The 14,699-nt window shown below is 40.8% G+C and overlaps 1 protein-coding gene across 1 annotated transcript in view; it reads right to left on the reverse strand.

Annotated features, from left to right (window-relative positions):
- Nucleotides 1–14,699, reverse strand: part of LOC131291066 (uncharacterized) — a 47,162-nt gene that overhangs the window by 18,932 nt on the left and 13,531 nt on the right. The window contains exon 3 of the mRNA XM_058320254.1: nucleotides 5,063–5,365. Within this exon, the coding sequence (XP_058176237.1) occupies nucleotides 5,063–5,365 (303 nt within the window). The remainder of the gene's footprint in view (nucleotides 1–5,062; nucleotides 5,366–14,699) is intronic.

Genomic DNA, 14,699 nt, shown 5'->3' on the forward strand with positions numbered 1-14,699 from the left:
CACTCCTCCCCCGACTGCCCATAAATTCGTTTGCTGATGGTCTGCTGGTTTCTTTTTATGCTCCCCCTTTCCCCGCCCTTCGTCGCCTAATTTTCCGGGAAAGAAAGTGCAAGGGAATGTTTGGTTGCAGCCTTGGGAAAAACCCGAACACAACGAAGGTCGGTTGGAAATTTTCCCACCCGTTTGTGTTGCACAGAAACAATTTAAATTGATAGACTGGAAAACAGAATCAAGCGCCGAATTGATCCGGGAGGTGGGCTTAGATTTAGTGGGACTTTAACCTGTTTTAGCTTCGTGTGCTTCACATCCTTTCGCTTTTGGCCATTCATCCAGCGACCGAAACCGATCGCCATACATCACTAGCCTTTTATACGATCCAAGCTTTTGTTTCGCCCACAGTGGGATAACGTTTCGAAAGTGAAGAAACGTTTGAATGGGCGATCTTTTTTTTTCCTAAATCCTATCCCCGTTTTCACTCCACGCTGACCCACTGTGCACGATGGCAAAGGCTTTCGGATGAGAAAGCGGCCACTGTGGCGGCCTGATTTATTGCCCTCACGACCGCCAACCGGGGAACACACACACACAAGCCTTTTCACTGGCGGGCGCCACTTCCAGAAGGACATCCGTTAGATATCTAACTGAAGGAAAGCCGAAAAGGAAAAACAAACAAGCGCCCTAAAGAGACGTTTTCTTTGCAACCGACAACGTGGTGCGCGTGGGGTTTTCGCCGGTTTTCCTTCCCTTCGTACGAGATAGAAAATATGACAGAGCAAACGGGTTTTCACTCGTTTCCTATCCTTTTGCACCGGCTCGCCATAACGAACGGTTCCGATTTTCACCGGAAGTTTGATTGATTTGAGAATCGGTACTTCATGCGAGCGGGCTCCACTCTCTGCACAACGGAAACAGAAACGGGAAATGCAACTTTTTTTTAACGAAATATTCGGCGCATAGAAATTTGCGAGTTTTTATTTCAAGTTAAATTTCTTGATTGATGCTAAATATTTGGATGCAAACAGTAATAAAACTCAAAGAGAAAGTTACAATTTTGTGTCTTACATCGCAAGTAAATTCAACTGTTAAAGTAAAATGTGTGTATGGCATTAATCTAAGTATATTATCACATTATTCGTTCTGAATTGTAAAACAGTTTAATTAACACTAGCAAACAGGATTTTATAGACGCAAAACCTTCTCTAAAACCATTTTAACATCTTAACTGCCATGTCATCCAAAAATGGGTGACAGCAACAATCAGTTCTAAAAAGTTGTTGACCCTTAAATAAATTAAAAACCCAAATGAAACTATAGTAATATTTAAAATAAGTACTTTAGGATGCTAAGTCTTTTCTTGACCGTCGAAAACCGTAGGTTTGATAAATGTTATAAATAAGTTTTTACTAAAAAAGGTTGTACTAAAAGGGTCTGCAAAAACCGCTTGGCAGTTAACGTGTTAAATATTTTACAGATGAATCAGCATCAACTGTAAAATGCGGACCATTTTAGTGAAATTGTTCGATCCACAGCCTTACATGAACATTGTTTAACACGTTGACTGCCATGGCTATCATTTTTGATAGCCTACTATCATTAGTTCTAAACAGTTTTTGCTCCATAAATAATTGAAAATATCACATAAAAACCATAGTAATATAAAACATTTATTCTTGGGATAGCTAAGTCTTCGCTTGGCCTTTGAAAACCATCGGTTTAATGAATGTTATAAACAAATTATATCAAAACATTTTGTACTAAAAAAGTGTGCTCAAAAGACTTGGCAGACAACGTGATAAAATATTAATTAGTACAACTTTTGGTTTGACGCTTGATTGAAGCAAGGGCACGGACAGACTAACTCTTCGCGCCGATTAACACGTTGACTGCCATGGCTATCATTTTTGATTATCAGTTCTAAAAAGTTTTTGTCCCATGAATAAATGAAAATGACTCATAAAAATCATAGTAAAATTAAATATCAATTCCTTAGGAACTTAAGTTTTTGTTTAGCCTTCACAAACCGTTGGTTTTGTGAATGTTATAAACAAATTTTATTAAAAAAGATTGTACTAAAAAAATGTGCTAAAAACACTTGGCAATCAACGTGTTAATGAGTTCGAGGAGTAAAAGCTCTTAAAACGTTAAAGTATAAGTAAAATTGCGACAAACTTTGCGGCACAGAAAAATAAGTTTGGTTTGAATCATGAATAGTTAATTACCATTAGGGCCAATTTTTGAGAAAATTGTTTTAAACTATCTGTTATCGTTGTGATCTGCAATAGTTGTTTTAAAACCTACAAATGCTGTAGTGACAGCTGTCATTCCTACTGACGCATACCGAAACAGTCGAGTTTACAACTCTCATAGCTCTCGAGAGCAAATCAAATGAACGGTTTAATCAAATTTGCGGCATACATTTGTTCGGTGGCGGGTCAAAATGAAACCCTTTTTCCCCGCGTTTCCTCACGCGGGGCTGTTTTCCCTCGGTTATTGTTTGCTTTTGCGTTCGCCCACTCGAAACAACCGTTCAACCCGGGTTGTGTCCCGATCCCGGGGGGTGGTGTTCGGCCTAATAATTTGACGCAGTGACTCAACCGAGCACTATCGGGGAGAGGGAGGGAGGGTTGCGCCTTTTCCTCGCCGTGTCCCGGGATTTTCCGGGACGGGGGTTATTCCCTGTTTTTTTCTCTCACCGGTGCCAATTAGCAAAATCTAAATCAATTAACGCCATCGAGGGCCATTCGGGAGCAGCTAGTGCATATGCGTTAAAAAAGCCATCCCCAGCAGTGGCACAATCAATTCCGAGTGGAAAATAGACTGTGCACGTGTGTGTGTGTGTGAAAGAGAAAGAGAAAAAGAGAAAGAGAAGGTGGCAGAGAAAAACAGAAAAGAAAAACACAGCACTAGCACAGTAGCAATAGGAAGAGCAAATCAATGTTCATCCATTGACACTGACCGCAGATGGTCTCTTCTCCAGCATGGCAGGCCGATTTGTGGAAAAATGGGAAAATCGAGAAAATGGCGCAAAGCGCCCGCTCGCCAGCAGCAGCTGGGCGAAAAAGAAAAACAGCGGGACAAGAGAGAGGGAAAAGTGCGGTCGGTGCCGATGATTTGTAGGCGGGTGGAGAAGGCCCGGCTTAATTAAGAAGGAAATGGTACAGTGTCAATTAAGAGATACTGCAATGCCCGACGACGGCACGGTGGAAAATGGGGCGTGCGTATTCCGCTTTTTCGGCCCCCACCCCTCTCCCCCCTCAACCTTCGTTTGCTTGCGAAGCCTACAGTTCCCCGAGGAGCGATGTTTTCCCAGTGAAGTCGGTCAGATGTCAGCAGGGAAAGCGCTATACAAAGTATGCTGCCCCACTGGCAGTGACTGGCTGTACGGTTCTTTATGAAAAGTGTTATTTATTGTTTGGCGAAATCAACTCCGCGCGATGGCACACTTGAACGCTTGCTTGAACCGTTGAACCGTTGCGAGTGAAATCGTAGCACCGAACATTAATCCTCCGCCCGCTCCTTGGGGGGAAGGGCGAACGGTGTGGGTAATGTGATAGGTTTATGAAATAAGGATAATCAGCGAGCGGACAAACTGTTTCGCTGGCGGAAATGGAAATAAAGTTAAATATAAGGTGTTGACGCGTTAATAAAAATGCTCCTTGGTGGATCGTGAATATTAAAATAAACCATGTTAGTTTAGTGTAATTTTCCCCCTATGGGAGTTGATGGGATTCTTACTTATGCAATGTATTCTGATGTTATGATTTTACCTTGGACCGTAAAAACAAACTAGAAAGTACATCTTTCTAGGCTTTTTTGATTTACTTGTTTGTTATTGCATTTCATATTTTATTTATTTCATTTCAAGATTAGCATAGATCCAATTGGAAACAATCAAACGTGATTTACACAATGGTATTTGAAAGAATTAATTAAAATTTGGTATAAGTTTGCCTTGAAACAAAAACGTTCATTACGGAAGGTATTAAATGAATTACTTTAAAATTATTCATTTAAAAAAAGACTAGATTTTAATACACGACAACACACATTTTTTTTAAATACCTCATATTTTCCTAATAAAAATGTAATACGACATTAGCAAGAAGAGAGAAAATAAATTATAATACATAACACTTAAAACAAAACAATATTAGTTCTTGAATCAAAAACACTAGAAAGTTAACGTATTTCATATGCTCATAATGTAATAATTCACTTATCTGTTACTTTATTACATTCAATGAAGGTTTCGTGGATAAAAATTAAAACTGGCCAAAATGGGAAGAATCAAATATGATTATCAAAATGGTATTTTTAAGAATACAATAAAACATGGTATAAGTTTGTCTTGAAACAAAAACGCACATTACGGAAAGTATTAATTTAATTACTTAAAATTACTAAACATTCTAAGTTTTAATACACGACTAAGCCAGTGCAAAACATCATGTTTTGAATATAACAGATTTTCGTAATAGAAATGTAATAGGACATTAGCAAAACGGGAGAAAATAAATTATAATACGTAACACTAAAAAAAAACAATATAAGTTTTTTTTTAAATCAAAAACACTAGGAAGTAAATGTATTATATACGTTTGTACAAACAAACAAGGTTTCCGTGGATCCAATAAAAATTGGTCAAACATGATTCGCAAATAAATTTTTAAAGAATAAAATAAATATACCATGAAATAGAAAACGAAACTTTACACGGTCTTGTTGAACTACAAGGCAGATGAACTCAGCGAAGATGAATTTTCACATTTTGTTTTCGAATGCTTAAGATACAACTTCTCCAACTATTTAGTTTGATAAGTCGACAAACGTTGTATCAGTTGAAAGCTTTCCTTGTAAATGCGTTAACATTGCGAGGGTGTGCTCGATTCTGAATCGTTGAATTTCGCTTCCCTTGCTTCAGCTACTAAGATATTGCCTACACGTATGCAAGATCAGAAGCACAATTAGTGTCGGAAACACCAATCACCGGAACACATCCACAACAGCAGAAACAGCCTGAAAGCAATCGGAAGCGGAGCGAAAATGGCCGCGGCCTACTCACCTGTTGTGTTTGATCGGAATGTACTGCCAACACCCACGCCACTTCCGCCGAGCGCAACCGCCGGGGGAAAACTGTGCTGCTGACGGTGATGGTACGTGGTCGGTTGTTGCGGGAAAGGTTGATCCTGTTGCTGCTGCTGCTGCTGCTGCTGCTCGGAGGAATGCTGTCCACTGTATGGTGCCATAGAAGAGAGACGGGTCGGCGTCCCGATGGGTTGCTGGACCGGGCCGTTATTTCTCGTCGGCTGCTGCTGCTGCTGTTGCTGATGTTGTTGAACGTTCTTCAAATTCGCTTGCAGGAACTCTGTAGTGGAAATAAATAACGATGAAAGAAAAGAAATAAATTAATAAACATCAAGTTTACAACGAAGCGATCCCACGGAAGGTTTTTTGGCTCGCATGATATTTGATGTTACATCAAAGAGAGTAGGTTAAACTAAAATACTACTTCACCTACAATACCCAAAGGATTGGGTTGGATTAAAAGAAAAATACAAAAAACGAGATCAACACAAACTTAGAAGTTTAGCAACTCTCCCTCCGGCGAACGCTGGTTAAACATAAATAGAAATATTGCTGCCTGGTTCATAGTGGGCAACGTATAAAATTAATGGCGGCTGCAGGTGTGTTGGATGCAAAACCCAAACTCGCTAGTGCCGAGTTTTCTTCAAATCTTTCCTCATTTGTTTGGTTAGCGCCGGTTGCTCTGTTTGCATGCATTCCGACCGCATACCGTGTTTGTTGTGTCGGGCTTTCCCAGTTTCCTTGCTTCTTTTCCTCCGCCCTTTTGTGGGCCTTTTTTGGAGCTTTTTTCCCCCACCGAGAAGGGGCTTTCTCGCCGGAATAGCGATGTATTTATTATGGCGCTATTTTTACTTGCGCACCAATAAACACCGGATTGCCACCGCCAGCCTGTTTGGCGACGAAGTGTGGCTATAGCCAGCTTCTGGCATCGTGTGCGCTGTGAAGTTCGCACCCGCTTTTCACCATAACAATACTTTCATAACCGAGACAACAAGAAGAAAAAAGAAACAACCCCGGGCCATCATACTTTTGTGCTTGATGATCCTGCACGTTCTATAACAATAAATCACTGTATAGTAAGCGATAAATTTAAAACGTTATCGTAAACAATTAAGTTTATAGTTGGGTATTACCGTTTTGATGGCATTTTGGAAAATATTAAGTGAATTTAGCTACTGATTAAAGGTTTAAGTCTTAGCACACGATAATGTAATACGATATTTGTGAGAAAAGTAGAAAATAAATAATATTTCAAAAAGATAAATTTGAAACAGAATAGCGTTTTGATGTCATTTCTAAAAACATTAAAGAAATTTAATTACTGATGAATTTGAGTATTAATAAACAATTAAGACGGTGCTATATTTTACATAAAATACAATAACAAAAGAAAACAATGCAACACCACAACCAACATAAAAGAAGATTCGGAAAAGTTAACAGTTTGATAATGTTAAAAAACGTATAAAAAATATCAAATCAACCAGAAAAATGTCAAGCAGAGTAGCGTTTTGATGACATTTCGGAAATTATTAGTTGAATTTGATAGCTGATTAATTTGAGTTTTGATAAACAACAGCATTTGCTAAAAGAGATAAAAATAAATTAAATTTCAGTCAAAATAATCAAAACAAAAGAGGATTCAGATAAGTTAACTGTTTAATACTGTTAGAAAGCATATTAAAAATATCAAATCAGTCAGGAAAGTCATGAACATGATTGTTAAAGAAAATGATAAAGAATCACGAAACGTGCGGTTTCCGTCAAAGAATGAAAGCAAATAGGAAAATAATGTAAACGATGTACATTACAGGGTTGAGCAAATGATTTCATACGAGAAGATAAAGACTCCCGAAACACTGCTAATTGATTCGAAAGGGTTATTGCACACCAGGGATGTGGTTCTGAGTACGAACTGCCTTCTTCTGCTACCATCAAACTTTCTGCTTTGGTGTTCCAATAGAGATACCTGCCTTCCCTTCTGATTGGCTAACGGACAACCGTTAGCGAAACACACTGGACGTCTTGTGGCAGTTCGGGATCTTATCCGAAACCCCGATCCAGTACTACTTGTTAAGCATCGGCCCGTCGAGGGAACGGACACGCCAAACATAATACTTCTGACAGATGTTTACCCTTCGCTTGAGAACGGTCGTGCCCTAAGCCTGCCATCAACTTGTTTATTACGGTGTTTATTTGTTTGTTTTCGGTTCCGGCTGGCGTGTTGGTTTTCTTCTTTTTTAATCTTTCACCTTTTTTTTCCTTGGCACCCTCCCTCCACACCTTCCTTGCTTCTAATTCCCAATTTCAAATTTCATACTGGCCCTCCGCCTGCTTTTGATTGGGCGGATGTGCTCTTAAGTAATCGATGCAGAGCTCGGGAAGTCGACGCCGGACCGGGCCCAATTGGACACTGCCGGTGATTTCTTCCCACCGACCGAAACCATCGTTTAACAAGGGTTAAATGGACATTGAGACTTCATATTTTAGTCGAAAGAAGTATATTTCGGGACCGACCGGGAAAAAAAGGCGAATAAAAGCAAAACCGCAGGGCTTGTGGCATGGGGTCCGGCCGAGCCGGAAGCCGGTGCTAAACAGCAATATTAACAGCGGTGAAGATTAGTGAAAACAGATCCGGCCGGGACGCGGGGGTGGGTTGGGGTTTTGCGGAAAAAAGGTCAGACAGTAAAACCGAAATATAGTCCCAAGTCTCAGTGGTCCTTCTTGGGGAGGGTTCGTTTGATGTGTTACGCACGTTTAATGCACGAGGGACCGAAAAGGGATGAAGTGTGCAAAGGGCAGAAATCGATTCCGAGCGGCGATGCTCCCGGCAAGGCTTTCAGTCAGTAGCCGGAAAGCCCGGATTACAGCGGAATGGTACTAGACGTGTATTTTCTGGAGAAAAGAATTAACGTACGGGGTCGCGCTACGTCGCGTCGTAATTAACCAATCCCTGTAATGACCGTAACTCGTCGGAAGCTTGGAAAAAAACCCAGAGGAAAGCATCAAAGCGCACAAATCAAAGCACTTCCTGTTTGATGACTATCTCAAGCCTCTTATAGAAAACTTTCCGAAGGAAAAGAAGCATCGATCAATAATAGCATCATCCACCTCCTTCCACACACGCAAGGCTCGTCCTTATCCTCGTTATGGTTGTGGTTATGTCTGCTGGACCGTGAAACAGGAGCTCTAGGCTCTAATGAAGTGTGTAACACGTTTGTCTTTGCCGACGTCACTTTCACGTCGCTAGCGTTTTCCTGATGCGTGTGTGTGTTAGTGTTTTCGCTTAAGCATTTCCTTTGCCCGAAGGTTCGAAGACTTTGAACTGGGCACACATGTCCGCCCTTAATTGGTTCATCGTTTTCTGCTAATTCCCCCTAGGTATTCCAGTTATTCCGTGCATGCCCGGGAGTTCCCTCAACCATATTCCTGTTGACCCGACTCCGCCGGGACGCTCGTTCCTCGGGGAATCAGTTGCCAGAGAAAGTAATTTGCGTCGCGCAACCTTGAAGCATTCAATTTGATCGTCACCGTGCTGATCCGGCACGTTCTAGAGTTTGGAAAACTCATCGAGCTGGAGGTGTGGCGAGGAATGTCTCAATCTCTCCTATCGTTCGTATCGGTTTACATGACTTTCGTAATGTCCTTCCAAGATGGTCAGCTTTTGCATCAAGTGGCGTCTTCCGAAGGGTCTTTAGCTAAATCTATTATTTCGCCTATTGGAGACATCTCTAAACGGGCTGAATAGACATTGAGGAAGTTAGACTTAGAGGTCTCTGGAATTGATTCTGACGCTCACAATGGCGGCCTTAGTATCCTAGGCAAGTGCAGAGTCAAAGACAGCTTAACACGATGACTGCCAATGACTCACATAGTGGGTGATACGCAATTCGGCACTTGCCATGAAACTCATTAAGTATTGCACAAACATAGTGGATGGATGTAGTAGTTGTTAAAACTTAGGAAACCTTAGTCAATTTGGTATTCGATAGCAAACTAGTCTTGGCCTTTTGTTTTAAAACCAAATATCATCAACGTGTTAACACGTTGATTGCCAATCGTTTTTAGAACAGTTAAGTTTCTTAGCCAGTTCTGAATTGCCTGTTCTGACGCATTGACTGCCATGGCTATCATTTTTTGTACCCAGCTGTCATTAGTTCTAAAAAGTATTTACCCCATAAATAAATGAAAATGCAACATACAACCTTTAGTAATATTTAAACTTATTCTTCGGGAAGCTAAGTCTGATCTTAGCCTACTAAAACCATCGGTTCAATAAATGTTTAAGCAAATAAAATCCAGAAAGATTGTACTAAAAAAGTGTGGTTAAAATGTTTGGCAGTCAACGTGTTAAAATAGTGGGCTTATATCGATGTAGGATAGAGTAACTACAAAAATGTACGTTTTCGGGAGCCTAGTTTTTGATCGGTTTCCTAAAACCGTCGGTTTTATAAATGTTATAACCAAATTTTGAAAAAAATGTTGTACTGTTAACAATTTGACTGCTAAAGCTATTTATCATTTTTCTTAGTACAATCATTTTACGACAAAATTGTATCTAAAACATATACAGTTGGTCCCCGCAGAACGCGAATGTTTGGGACCGGACGCAATCGCGTATATCGAATTTTCGCGTATTGCGGATTTCCTCTGCCATTTCGTTTATACCTCATATTGAAGAGTTGACACTGAGGGGGAACCGCTTATTTAACATATCTTTTATCGAAATCACTAATAAGTGTTCCATTTCTTCTACTTCTTCTTTTTGGCCTAACGACCTCTTGGTCATGCCTGCCCGTTAAGGGCTTACGAGACTTGTTTCCCTGTTGTACGTGGATAGTCAGTCCTCTCGTACAGGGGAGGGTCCGGTCTCGGTTGGGATTCGAACCCACGCCGTCGAGGTGGTGAGCCCCGGCGCTCATGGGCCGATTTTCTAACCGGCGCTACCGCTCGGCTGTCGCGGACCCTCGGGTTCCATTTCTTACATTGCATAATTATGTCTCTGTTAAAAAGTGCATATTAAAAACTTCATTCTACCAAAACAAAGTAAAATTGACTAGTCAGAACTCAAGCAACGCTATGAGCTGTCAGTTGTAAAAAATCGCGTATTGCGAATTCGCGTATATCGAGTATCGCGTACTGCGGGGACCAACTGTACTAAGTATTTTTTATAACCCAATTAAAAACATAAGCTTCCGAAAAGGCATTTCATTTTCATGTTGTATTATTTCAAAACCATAAAGAAAGGTTATTTTACATTTTTACTCAACCCTTTTTTCAAGTCCGAAAACAACCTAACGATAAAATGTCTTGTTCCGTCTTCTGCTACAAATGAAAAATAACCGTAAGTTAAGCAAATTTTAAACTTTTCCTTTTCTGCATGGAATTCAAGCGAAACAAACTGTTTCTTCATCCATTTTAAACTATGCTCAGCTGCTAAACTTTTAATTACTCGAAATGATGGCAATGAAGTGCGAAGAGCAAGTGAGAGACTTAATTTATTTCGCTTTAATTTCTACTTTTCTCTGGTGAAATGGGTGAATAGTGGTTGATGCTGTAATTTATGTCAAAGGACAACTAGATAGTTTAAACGTGTTTATTCTAGAATGTGTAAATAAGTTGATTGTACATTGTGATTTCGTAGCTTGATGTTCTGATGTGTCCTTATATTCCTTTTCCAAATGCAACAAGTAGTAAGTTACACTTGCTATCTATTCTTGTGCGCACCATTTAATGCATGTTTGCAAATGTTAAATGATTTGATTATCTTGCAATTTAGTTCGTTTCATTATTCGCTTATATGTATAACACCATATTTTTAAAATAGAGTTTTGACCGAACATCAAAACGAAATAAAGTATAATTGCATAACCATTTTCCAAACTTCGCACTGTCTAGGAAACGGCCTGGTGTGGCTGTTTTTGATGCTGCTTTTTGAAGCCCCAATACGGCCCCTGGGTCTAGTATCTTTGTAGCTTCTGCAAACTTACCCCCCGCTGCGCACCAAAGCTCGTTTTCCCTCGATTATGATGCAAACCGCTTAGCAAAGGGGGCGTTGTACAGTTTGTGCTAGGCACAACTTCGTCTCCATCGCTTGCCGAGGGCTAGCATGGATAATAAAGCGCACAGGTTGTGGCATACAAATATTTGCTCACCAATGTGTGTTGGGTTTGTTTGTGTGCGAGCAAAAAAAAAAAGTGTCTATCAACTGGGGGGAGGGTGGCCGCGTCGTTGTAATTGGTAGGTCCTATCGAGCCTGAAGCCGTCTCGGCTCGACTCCAGCAAGTCTCGAGCCTCAACCTCAACCGAGGACGGATATAGGCACAGTTGTTCGTAGTCGTCCGCCCTCGGCAGGCCGGTTAGGTTCATTAGAAGCAGGGCTTTGACTTTTGCCACCGGTGGAGGGGTTTTCCCAGTACTCGAGCCCACCTCGCGCTCCTTTCCGTGCGTCAAGTCATGGAACCGAGCGAGCAAACTGTACGACGGTGTCTACAGGATACAGCCGGCGGGGTTAGATCGACCTCCTCATCTCCCTGCCGGCACCTTCCGGTATGTTCCGGGCTAGCTATCAGCAGACCACGGCATAAGTGAGCGCTTCCGGACAGGCCGCCCCGGCAGCACTGCTTGGCAGTTGAGCCTAACCTCCAAAAAAGCGCAAACAGCAAGCCGCCATCACTAAAACAAAAAACAAGCTATGCTTAAAGCAAGCGGCCAGAAACGAGAATGAAAAGGCAAAGCCTCGAGTCGACGGGAATCACGGCCCGGTTGGCCTCCAGGGATGTGTCTCTAGCCGGGCTCCATTATTCGCAACTCCGCACAACCTCGCAAGTCCTTCCAGGACTCACCGGAGGTTGAGCGAACGGTCGCTTATCTGCCAGCCCTCGGTACCCATCGGGCTGCTATCTTGCGTTTGACGTTATTATTGCAGTGATTATTTCTAGCAGTTTATTAAATTAAGAACACATGAAAAGAGGCTCGGCCGGAAGTGGAGACTCAGGGAGTGGGTGCGGGTTTAGAAGCGGCCGTAGCCTTTCCTCATTTTTTTTTTAAATTCTTGCTGTCCCCAGGTTTTGCCCTTTCCCCTTCTGCTCCAGTTTAAACCATGTCCCGCCGGAAGCGGGCAGAGAGACATTTTGTACACAAATTAAGGGCACTCGCTGTTTAGCACTCGGCAACTTCCTTGCGCCTGTGCCTGGCAGGTCGAGCCGGCATGCGTCAAAAGTTTTCGACTGCTGATAGCAAGCCAGGCGGGGGGAATGTTTCCATAATGAAGTGTACCACTTTCCTCCTGAAGCGCTCGGTAGTGTGGGAGAAGTGACTCCGAGCCGCTTGTGCTGGTTGACACTTCATTAGCCCACCCGGGGGGGAGGAGGAGGAGGAGTGTGCCGGAGATGAAACGAAAACCAAAAGCAAAATTGGGAAGGCGCACACAGTGCGGACGGACTCTTGGTGTAACCTTTGTTGGGTTTGAGCAGCTTGACAGAACGGTCGCCTTTTCAGTCAAAAGGCGGCGATAGCGCGTGCTCTAGAGTGATGGTTGAAGCAGTCTCCTGTTTAACCCAGTCCCTCTTCGAAATGGTCATGTGCAGTGAGAAATGAAATGAATCAAATATCACCAGCTTGCGCACAACAGTCTGGCTGCATCACGAACTACGTCGTAACCTCAAATCAACAAGAGGCAATCAAAGCAGACAAAATGTAGAGATACGTAGGTTAAATGTTTTTTTTCCTACACAGCCCTCTTCATTGGTTTTCTGCTGATAATCTTCGTTACGGTGATTTTTATGAGTTTCCTAGAACTGGTTTTGGTTTAGGACTAAAATTTGTACATTATATATTATTCTTACTATTTTTATCATTTTATTTCTTCTTGTCTGCCATAAAGGCCCCAGAAGGCATGTAGCAAACAAATGCTTCATTCTAATACAGGAATTTCTTAATTTGGTACATGTCTTTAACCTTCTCTAACAACATCCGTGCTCACATGAAAATCAATAGCGTAGTAAACCTCATTAAAACTTCTCATTATTGTCGTAATTGATTCTCGGCTCCTATATATTGTATTATGCCGCTCATGATTCAATAAGTAATGGTGTCGTGTAGAGGTCCTCGGTGTATGAAAATTATTTTTTTTCTAAAATGCATGGTGCATCAACTTTTCCTTTTTTTTCAACGTCTCTTACGTCATTTTAGTTTCTTTATAGCATAACAAGTCAGTCTGTTCTGAATCATTTCTAGTCTGTTATCAATGATCGTTAGTTATTAGTTAATGTAGCTTTCCATCGATGCCTGTTTGTTTAGTTTTGTTTTACCAGACGGACCATTTGCCGTTGTATTTTAGTAAAAACAAATTAACATATGTTTCTTCTTCAAACTGCTCTAAGATTTGTACTGAAAATTGTATAACATGTTATCATCGATAACCAAATGAAAGATAAGGGACTTATTTGCTAATATTTTAAAGGCAAGTAACGTATTTTAGCGTGTGTAACGATCCCCTTCCAGTTCATAAATGACCAAAGTCAGTTACTATGGTAACAGGAACAATACATCAGATTCTGATTTTCATTATGAATTGTAAATAAAATTGTTAAAAATGACTAACATTAGAAATAAAAAGCGATTTTGTTATGAACTTTGAATAATTTATCAGAAGGGCTGTTATACACGCCTAGCTACGGCATTTGTTTTATATTCAATACAGAAAAAATGCAGTTCTCCACAATGGAGGCGCCTGGTGCCCTTTCCCCCGAGAAGGCATTTCCCTAACAACATTCTTTTATCCAACAACATTTTTTTTAAATTTCATGTACACCGATTGATATTTCATTCAATTTCCCATTGATAAAAACCTATAAACCTTTAATGAATACACCTTTATAAATACAATGTCACTTTATAAATACCATCTCGAAATAAGAGTTATTTTTGTTAAAATCAGGTATTAGCCATAATTTAGTTTAACAATTTGACTGCCAATGGTTTTTAGTACATTTTGTAATACCATTAGTTTTATTTTTAAACAACAAATACTAACCCTTGTTTATAAACAAATAACAAATAGACTAAGCTTTTCAAAGGATACATTTTTAAAACTACTCTAGTCCACTTGTATAGTAGTGCAATATTATATGAGTTTTGAAGCTGAGGATGAAACCGTGATTGAAGCTCAACCAATTGTTAAATATCTATCTGATATTAAATATGATGTTAGTTAAACATAAAACTGCGCCACAAATGGCACTCCGAAAGCGATTTTCAATCGAAAATGCTATAAGAAGCTCCACTCGTTGATCAAGAATAAGAAGGCGAAGATTACGAAGCTGTAGTCATTTTGTCTTCTCCATGTTTTCCATACTCTAAGTCCGACATGCTACCCCATCTGGTTAATCTGCAACGAAACAAACTGATGGTACTCGGGCACAAGGTGTAAAACAAACGAAAACCTCCTCCAACGGAACCTGCTTCAATGTTTACAAGAGCCCGCGATGCTCCATCGTTCACTGTGTCTTATGTGCCGGATGCTGGCGGTAGTGGGCGGGATTGTAAGTGGTAGTAACTTTAATTCCTTCCAGTTTGCTGTCATTTGCTGCCGCTACAAGGGCCGGTTCGGG

The sequence above is a fragment of the Anopheles ziemanni genome, chromosome X, assembly GCF_943734765.1.
Source record: "Anopheles ziemanni chromosome X, idAnoZiCoDA_A2_x.2, whole genome shotgun sequence".
NCBI classification, from domain to species: Eukaryota; Metazoa; Arthropoda; class Insecta; order Diptera; family Culicidae; genus Anopheles; species Anopheles ziemanni.